Source organism: Meriones unguiculatus (genome assembly GCF_030254825.1).
Source record: "Meriones unguiculatus strain TT.TT164.6M chromosome 13 unlocalized genomic scaffold, Bangor_MerUng_6.1 Chr13_unordered_Scaffold_41, whole genome shotgun sequence".
In the NCBI taxonomy this organism is placed as follows: domain Eukaryota; kingdom Metazoa; phylum Chordata; class Mammalia; order Rodentia; family Muridae; genus Meriones; species Meriones unguiculatus.
Window position 1 is genome coordinate 4,506,856 of NW_026843650.1, and position 8,670 is coordinate 4,515,525.

Genomic DNA, 8,670 nt, shown 5'->3' on the forward strand with positions numbered 1-8,670 from the left:
CTCAGACCCATACAGTCAACAGCAATGGAGCCTGAAAGTCTAGCTCAGTGTTTCTCAACTTGTGGATTGCAATAGCTTTGGGGTATGAAAGAACTTTTCTCAGAGGTCACATATCAGATATTCTGCATTTTAGATATTCACTTGATTCATAACAGCAGCAAAATTTCAGCTGTTAAGTAGCAATGAAAATAATTTTATGATCGAGGGTCTCCAAATCATGAGGGTAGCAACATTAGGAAGATTTAGAATCACTGGTAGCTGAAAGTACGCTCTCAGTGAACAGCTCAATTTCAAGGCATAAGGTCACTATGCTTTGGTCCTTTATTTTCTTTTTTTAAATTTTAATTATTTTTTTTACAATTAATTCACTATATACCCTGATTGAAGCCCCCTGCCTAAACTCCTCCCAGGCCCACTGAAAGGTGGAGTCCCCTGCCATCTGCCCATAGCTTATCAAGTCTCATCAGCACCACCTGGATCCTCTTCCTTTGTGGCCTACCGAGGCCACATCAATAAGGGCAAGTGATCACAGAGTAGGCAACAAAGTTCATGAGAGAGGCAGCCTCTGCTCCCCTTACTCAGGAAGCCACATAGATACTGAGCTACCAATCAGCTACATCAGAGCAGGGGGTCTAGGTCATCTACATGCTTGGACCCTGGAGGTGCACCATTCCCTGCAGGACCACCTGGGCTGAAACTTTTTATATTTGTTGGTCTCAGCATACAAAATGGGGAAAAATAATCTTCACCACCTCTATATCTGAAAAGGGCTGATATAGAAAATATATTAATAACTCTAGAAATTAAAAAACAACAAATCAGGTAATTAAAAAAATAAGGTACAGAGCTAAATAGAGGATTCTCTGTAGAGGAATATAGAATGGCAGAGAAACATTTAAAGAAATGCTCAATGTCTTTAGTCATCAGAGAGAAGCAAAACAAAACAACGCTGAGATTTCACCCTATACCCAGCAAAATGGCTAAGATCAAAATCTCAAATGACAACACATGCTGGAGAGGTTGTGGAAAAAGGGTATACCTCCTAAACTGCTGGTGGGAATGTAAACTTGTACAAAACTTTGAAAATCAATCTGGTGCTTTCTCACACAATTATGAATAGTGCTTCCTCACGTTCCAGCTAATATTGCATAGAAATAAATACAAAATATACTCAAGAATGCAACAAGGAAATTTGTTCAACCACATTAGTAGCAGCTTCATTCATAATAGCCACAACCTGAAAGCAACCCAGATGTATCAGAGGAACAGATACAGAAATTGTGGTACATTTACACAATGGAATACAACTAAGCAATTAAAAAAAAGGAAATCATGAAATTTGCGGACAAATGGTGGAATCTAGAAAAGCTCCACTCTGTGACTCCTGTAGACGAGTCCTTCTCTGATTGGCTCTTGGTCTGCTCCTCAAATAGAACTCACTTCCAATCACGGCCCTTGCCCTCTCCAAACAAGACTTCCCTACATTGCTTGGGATTAAGGTTGAGTCCTAAGGGTGTGTCAACATTTCAGCCAGGGGGCTTTTCAGGGGTGTCTGCGTTCCAGCCCCAGCAGGCAGCCCATGAAGATCTCTATGTGTGACCCCCCATTGCCAGGTTGCAGGACTAAAATTCCTCTAAAACTGCCTCCCTCCACCAATCCTTGTTGCTTTTTACCAAGGAAGACTCAAGAGCCACCTGCTCGGGGGAAATCCCACTAGCTCAGAGAGACAGGGAGAGCACCCAGCTGACCTTGTACTCAACTGAGGACACAGGAGGAGCGAACCCTCCCCCCACCCCCTTCACCAGGCTGTCCTAAGGACCCTCTGATTCAGTCTCTCTCCTTCCTGGCATCTCTTTCAGCCGAATAGAAACATTGTGCTGGGCTTCAGTCTTCCATCACAGACTATCACCCACTCCCCTAAACTAAACAGTGGAAAAATCCACCTGAAGATTAATGCCTTCATGCCACCTTCCCCTCGAACATCAGTAACCTCAGAAAAAGTCCATTTCAGGATCTAGGTCTTCCCATCTGTCTGTTTCAGGAACTCACTGTCCTCTTTCAGTCAGGTCGATGAGCTCTTCCTGCACCAGGGCATGGCCGTTGTGGAGCTGGCGGTGGTGTTGGTGTTGTGTGTGCATTTGTGCGGGGGCTGTGGGTGGTATCAACTTTCCCGGTGGGACCATGGCTCCGGGTTGCCCTCTATCTGCCTCCTTTCCTTCCTTGAGTAGAGGCCTTCATGGGGAATCCTCTCTCACTGGGGATGGGCTCCTTTGCAATTTGATGGAACCCTTAGGCTCTGCTGACCTGTGGAAATATAGGCAAAAGCTGCTTCTCTGAGCGTCCCATTACCTGAAACCCATCCCACTGTTTTGAAAATCCCATTGAAGAATGGAAGCTCACACTCATTATCACGTTCTCCTACAATCCAGGGACTTTAAACAGCAGTAGTCTGCCTGGTTGCCAATCAGGAAATTTCAACTTAAAAAACAAAACAAAACAAAACAAAACAAAACAAAACAAAACAAAACACAATGGTCTGTATTTGTGGAAGTTCCTGCTCCCTGTTTCTATTTATTTAGAATCTCCATTTTGTGTACACCAAACATCTGTCACTCCTTTCTCCCATATCATACAGCAATGTTCCCTCAGGGAAGGATCTACCAACAGGTGGCAGATCCTAGTGCCCTCCCCTGCCCCGTCCCCACCACACTGTGAGTGCAGTCTCAGCCCAGCTTTGCATCCAACACGAGGCCAGAGAGGGCATTCAGGTCCATCGTGGATGGATGAGCTAGCAGAATCTGGTCAATCTTCTGTTTCTGCTCAGAGTCCGGGAAGATGCTCATCAGCGCCTCCCTCAACTCGCTGGTCTCTGCCCAAGATCTCTGTGCGGGCCTGCCCAGTTTCTGCTGCATCCTGGACAGTGTGACCGGGGCAGTGAAGAGCTGTTGCTGAGGAAGCCCAGGGCTTGGAGAGGCTCCGTGGTTCTGGGGTGGTGGCCAGTGGCTGGGGCTGGGGCTGGGGCTGGAGCTGGGGCTGGGGCTGGGGCCGGGGCTGGGGCTGGGGCTGGGGCTAGGGCTCCTGAGGACAGAGTCCAAACTCATGCCTGAGTCTGCTCATGCCTGGCGGGCCGCTGTCATCAACCAGCTGCTTCTCTGGAGGAAAGAGGTCCTTTTGAAGAAATTTATCCAGCTGAGGTCCTTGTCTTCCCAGAGGGTCATCGGGAATCATAAATATGTCTCCCATGAACGTGTACTGAAGCAGTCTCCTGGCAACGATTTCTCTCCAGGACGCCGACTCAGTCACAAACTCTCTCAGGTTATCATTGGTCATGATGATCCCCCCCCCGGTGTTCTCTGCCAGGTGCAGTAGGAACCTGTCATCATGAGAAGAGATTCTTTCTCGGGAGACCATCCGGGCAGGAGTCAGAGCCACTATGCCGAGCTCCTGGAGCTGGCCCAACAGGTGCTGTTCAGTGACGTGAGGATCTCGTCTCGTTCTCCACTTCGGGACAAACACGGTGATGTTTCTGTTACCAAGCTTCCAGAAATACTCCACGGCGAGGGCTATTCCGCGGCAACTGAAGAACTTTTTCAGGCTGTGGGCCATGGCCACGTTACTCCCGTCTATCACCACATGCTTCAGATCTGCTCTGCTGGGCTCATTTCTCAAGGCCAGACTGTATGGGGTCTTGAGGGCCTCTTGAAATCTCTGAACCCCTGTGACCGAAGCAGTGGGTTCCTCAGAGGATCCGCCCAATGCTGCGGATCCTGTCCCTGAAGGAAACAGCCGGGGCTGCTGAAGGAGAGGCTCAGAAAGTGGGGGACACCTCGGCTTAGGCTCAGGCGAGTCCCCTGAGCAGGAATGCTTTCCATGGGGAGACTCCTTAGATTATGTAAGCACAGGTCCCGCGGAATGTTGAAAACCTTTGTCAGGTGTTCCTCCCTGGGCCAATGGGAAAGGTGGTGGGGGTCGCTGCCCCTGTTTGGTTTCCTTCAGAGCCAGCGGCGACTGAGGTTCCACGGGCTGTCCATCCCGGCCCCCTGACCCATCACGTAAACTAGTTTCTTCTTTGAGGGCCCTCGGTTCTCTCACTTCCCCTTTCTCGTGTCTCTGCAGCCTCAGTAACATCACAGCTAATTTCGCTTGTTGCACGACTACCACTTCTTGCAGTAGTTCTGCTTTTCCAAAGGCTGTTGAGGTGCATTCTTGTTGGGCACATATTGGTCCAAGCTTCTTGGAGAGAAAGTAGAGAAGGACGGCTGCAAGTACAAGTACAAGCAGGCTGGTGATCGTGATGGTGATCAAGGCCCAAAGAACTGCCGCCATGGCTTTCCCAAGGAACCCCTCTAGGCCTTCAGTTTTTCCCCTCTCCAAAATGGAGCCTCCTATGTGTTCTCCAGCAGGAGCCGGGTGAAACAGATGCATCCTCTGCAGAGGATCCCAGGGAATTTCTCCTCCTCCGAGGCTCTCCCTCAGACGTCTGCTCTCCTCTGAGACCTTTCTGTCAGATGTCCTCTGCCTCCTGCAATCTTGGTGGGTTCTCTCCTTCCCGATCAGGTTGGGTTCCACTGCAAACACTTCTGGTCCCTTCTGACTCTCGGGATTCACGTGCCTCTCTTCACCAGCACAGTACCGCACTCAGAAAATCAACAATGGGTGGTGGGTTGCTGGAGGGAAGGGGGTGGGGTGGCGATCTAGCACTCAGCTCCACCTCACTGCACAGTGAGAACTCAACTGAGCTGCTGTAGAGTGTTGCACTCTCTTTAAGAAGCCTCCCTTTCCTGGTGGGCGGATCCTATCTCTGATGCTTGCTGAGGAGTCCTTCTCTGATTGGCTCTTTGTCTGCCCCTCCACTAGACCTCACTTCCAATCAAGGCCCTCTCTCTTTCCAAACTAGAGTTCCTTACATTGTTTGGGAATAAGGTATGTCCTAAGGGTGTGTCAGCCTTTCAGAAAGGGGGATTTTCAGGTGTGTCAGTCCCAGCAGGCAGCCCATGAAGATCTCTTGGTGTAACCCCTTGCTAGAGCAGCCAGGTAGCATGATTGAAATTCCTTTGCAACTGCCTCCCTCCTCCAGCAAACAAACAGACCAAAACCAATAAAAAACACAAAAACAAACAAACAACCAAACCAGGCTAATTCCTTTTGCTTTTTGCCAAGTTGGACTCAAGTTCCATATGCTATTTATTGGATGATGATGCTGTAGGGTGTTCGAAGTTTACAATGATTTGATCATTTTAGGTGAGCAGTACATCTAGTCCTGCCCCTATCTGATTTGGTGAGCTATGATTTTCTGGACTGGTTGTTGGGCAATGTTTTCTCATACTGCATATCTGGACATTCCTCTGCATCAGGGTGGAGAACTTTGGTATTCCTTTGCAACAGTGTGTGTCTTTTCTCAATTCACCTGCTTTTCCTTTTGTCCTTCTGCTTTCTGGAAAAGTACTGATTGAAGTTAGTTTATTATGGGGTATAGATTTCATAAAGAGCCCTGTAGAGCCAACTTGTTCCTTTCATTTATCTGTATTTTTAAATATGTTTATGTCATGTATTGTGTATGTCATGTGTATAGCATTGTTGAGGCATGCACATATGAATAAGCTGCCCATCAGGATTGAAAAGGATGATCAAATCATGAGGCAGACAATGATGCTGGAAATTGATCTGGGCAACAGACATTCAACTGCTAACTCATTGTCTTTCTCCAACTTATCTAAGTTTCTTTCCACTTCCGTTTCAAAATCATTGCTAAAACCCCACAGAAAACCCCACTGTTTTTCCAGGAGCTCATTTTGAGATAATTATAATTCCCATGAACTAGTCTCATTAGTATTAATATATTATATAATAGTATTAATATATTTTAAATAAATTTTAATAAAGTATAAATAGTCCATCATTCATTATTTTGACACATATTAAGTGAAGGTATTCCTGCTATATGATACATTTCTTCATTATTTACAGTTGCTTTGACAGCATCAAAGGTGGTAATACTTTAGAATAAAATAGACAGCTGCACCCTGCTGTCTAGAACCATTTCAGTGGTACCCAGAACACCAAGTATTTGTTCAAAAAGTCATGTACTGAAGGCAGTTATTTTGATCTGTGGGTACAGAGTCAGGAGTGGTGAGAGGATGGAATGATCCTTACATTAGATATAGAATGCATGACTACCTGATTTGCATGGATGTCTCAGAATGAAAGAAAAAAATGGTAAGTAGCTTCAAGTAGCTATTTCAATATAATAACAACACACACACACAGACATACACACAGGAACACACAGACACAACCACACACATATACACAGACACACACATGAGTCTATGAAGTCACGGTTCCTCACCAGGAACTCACATAACAGTTATAGCTAATCCAAAACTATTTTGAAAACAAATAAAATATCATGGCTTTATCTGTATTCTCTGTTTATGCCACTCAGGTACAATATTCCTCCGCAACAGTTTTGATGTGGTTTTTCAGAGGCTTTCTCATTGTCTGTATAGTAACTGTACAGTAACTGAAGGAAGTCTTTTTAATATCTAAAATTGTGAGAGGAGAAAGGAATGAAGGTCAACCTGGACTATAAGAAACTCTGTCTCAAAAACAAAACAGCAGCAACAACAACAAAACAGCACAAGAATCTGAGTGCTTGGGATGTTTTGGGACATTCAAGTTTTTTATCTTAATTCTTGGCTCCATAGGAAGCTATTGAGGAGTGTAGTGCTTTGAATGAAAATGACCCCTACAGTCTCATATGTTTGAAAATATGGTCCCCCCCCATTGGTGGAAAACTTAGGAAGTGTGATCTTGTTGAATAGGTGTGTCACTGTGGGTGGGCTCTGAGGTTTTTTAAATCCCACACCATTCTCAGCTCTTTGCCTCATACTTGTAGATCAGGATGTAAGCTCTCAGCCACTGTTCTCTCTGGTGCTCCGTCTGCTATTCCTGTCTGCCACCATGGTCCCTGCCATGATGGTCAGGGAATTACCCTCTGAAACTCCAGGTACCCAACCAACTGTTTCTTGTATTAGCAGCCTTGGTCATGATATCTTAGCACAGTGATAGAAAAGTAGCTAAGGCAAGGGGTTTGAAAACAGAAGAGAAATGCTTTGATGTACACTTATCTCAAAGATCCTTTTGTCCTGTAAAACTAATAGCAAGATATCAGAAATTTCAAGCCTCAGAGCGCCGGGACCCAGAAGGCAGAGCCCTTGCGGGTGGGGCGGGGGAGGGGCTCGCGCTAGGCGCGGCGCAGGTGCAGTGCGCGCTTCCATTGTCAAGCGTGGCCTAAGCGCCGTTGCTATGGCTACAGACGCTGAAGGGAAAATGCTGAGCTCGCCCTGGCCTGGTGGGCGGCGGTGGCGAGCATTGGCGACGGGAACCCGCTTCCCGGGCGCGGTGGCGGTGGTTGCGGCTCAGCTAGTGGACTACTTCATCTTGGTAGGCTCAGACCAGAAGCCAAGTAAGGGTGTGGGGCAGGCGCCACCTGGGCTCCGCCTCCGCCCCAGGCTCCGCCTCCTTTCCCTCTAGGCTCCGACTCCAGGCCCCGGACTCCGCCTCCGCCCTCCCTGGGCTCCGCCTCAATGCCCGGGTTCCTCCCTCCGCCCCAGGACTCTGCCTCCTCTCGGCACCCGGTTCTGCCTCCATTTCCCTGGGTGCCGCCTCCACCCCCTTGGGCTCCGCCTCCGCCCATGGGCTCCGCCTCCGCCCATGGGCTCCGCCTCCGCTTCCAATAGGCTCTGCCTTTGCTCCCCCGGGCTCCGCCTCCTTCCTTTCCTGGGCTCCGCCTCCGACCTGGGCTCCGCCTCCGACCTCAGGCTCCGCCTCCGTCTCCAGGGTTCCTCTCCGGTCTCCGCCTCTGTGCCCCGCCTCCTCCGCCAGCAGCCTTCCAGTGGGCTAAGTGGTCCTGGGCCTGGCGTCATGGCTGGGAAACGGGGAGGAGAGAATGTTGGGTCCCGCGGTGGAGGAACCGCGGGTCCACGGATGTAGGCCATCGCGGAGCGGTTGAGTCTGGCTGGCTGTGGGCGTGTGTGAGGGACCCGCAGGACGGCAGTCGCGGGGCAAAGCCATAGCTTTGCAACCCGGAGCTGAAGGGCTGTGTGAGTCGGGAGAGCCTGCACGAGTTTAGCCAAAAACTTCTATGGAGGCTGCTGGTACCGGGGACCGCGCCCTCGGGCCACAGGGGTTAGGAGGGCGGAAGCACACTGTACAGAGTTCCTAGGGATACACTTGTGCCCTGCATCCTGAGTAAGAGTGACTCTGGGGCCAGTTCTCCAGGAAATGATGTGCAGAGAGTCGGGTGCTGCCACAGCCTTCATGTGGGTTCCTGCAATTAAACTTAAGTCATGAGGCCTGACAGCAAGTGCCTTTTTCTGTGGAACCATCTTGCTGTTACATATTTTCAGTTACATTTTTCTTCTTCTTTTCTTTTCTTTTATTTCTTTTTCTTCCGTTTTTTCTTTCTCTTTCATTTTTCTGAGACAAGGTCTTACTATATGGTCCTGGATGTACTGGAATTATCTATATAGATGACACTGACTCTCATAGTGACCCACTTAGTTTCTGCTTTCCAAATACTGCAATTAAAGGTGAGCTCGTGTGTGCACACACATAAAACGGGAAAATCTGAATAAGAATGGTGGCTTCTTATATGATACCAGCATC

The 8,670-nt window shown here is 48.3% G+C and overlaps 1 protein-coding gene across 1 annotated transcript; it reads right to left on the reverse strand.

Annotated features, from left to right (window-relative positions):
• Window positions 1-2,723: 2,723 nt before the first annotated feature.
• Window positions 2,724-4,326, reverse strand: LOC132651218 (NEDD4-binding protein 1-like). The gene is made up of 3 exons (XM_060376465.1): window positions 3,924-4,326; window positions 3,149-3,851; window positions 2,724-3,078 (listed from the first exon to the last, which is right to left on the reverse strand). Exons 1-3 carry the CDS (start codon window positions 4,324-4,326, stop codon window positions 2,724-2,726), a joined length of 1,461 nt encoding a protein of 486 aa, XP_060232448.1.
• Window positions 4,327-8,670: the final 4,344 nt, after the last annotated feature.

Bases quoted from the DNA above. Each gene is read 5' to 3' on its own strand.
- LOC132651218 (XM_060376465.1), bottom strand. From the start codon at position 4,326: ATGGCGGCAGTTCTTTGGGCCTTGATCACCATCACGATCACCAGCCTG. The intron at 3,852-3,923 runs GTTTTCAACATT...ATTCCTGCTCAG, and splicing joins GGGAGGAACACCTGACAAAG to GGGACTCGCCTGAGCCTAAG. The intron at 3,079-3,148 runs GCAGCTGGTTGA...CTCTGTCCTCAG, and splicing joins GACCTCTTTCCTCCAGAGAA to GAGCCCTAGCCCCAGCCCCA.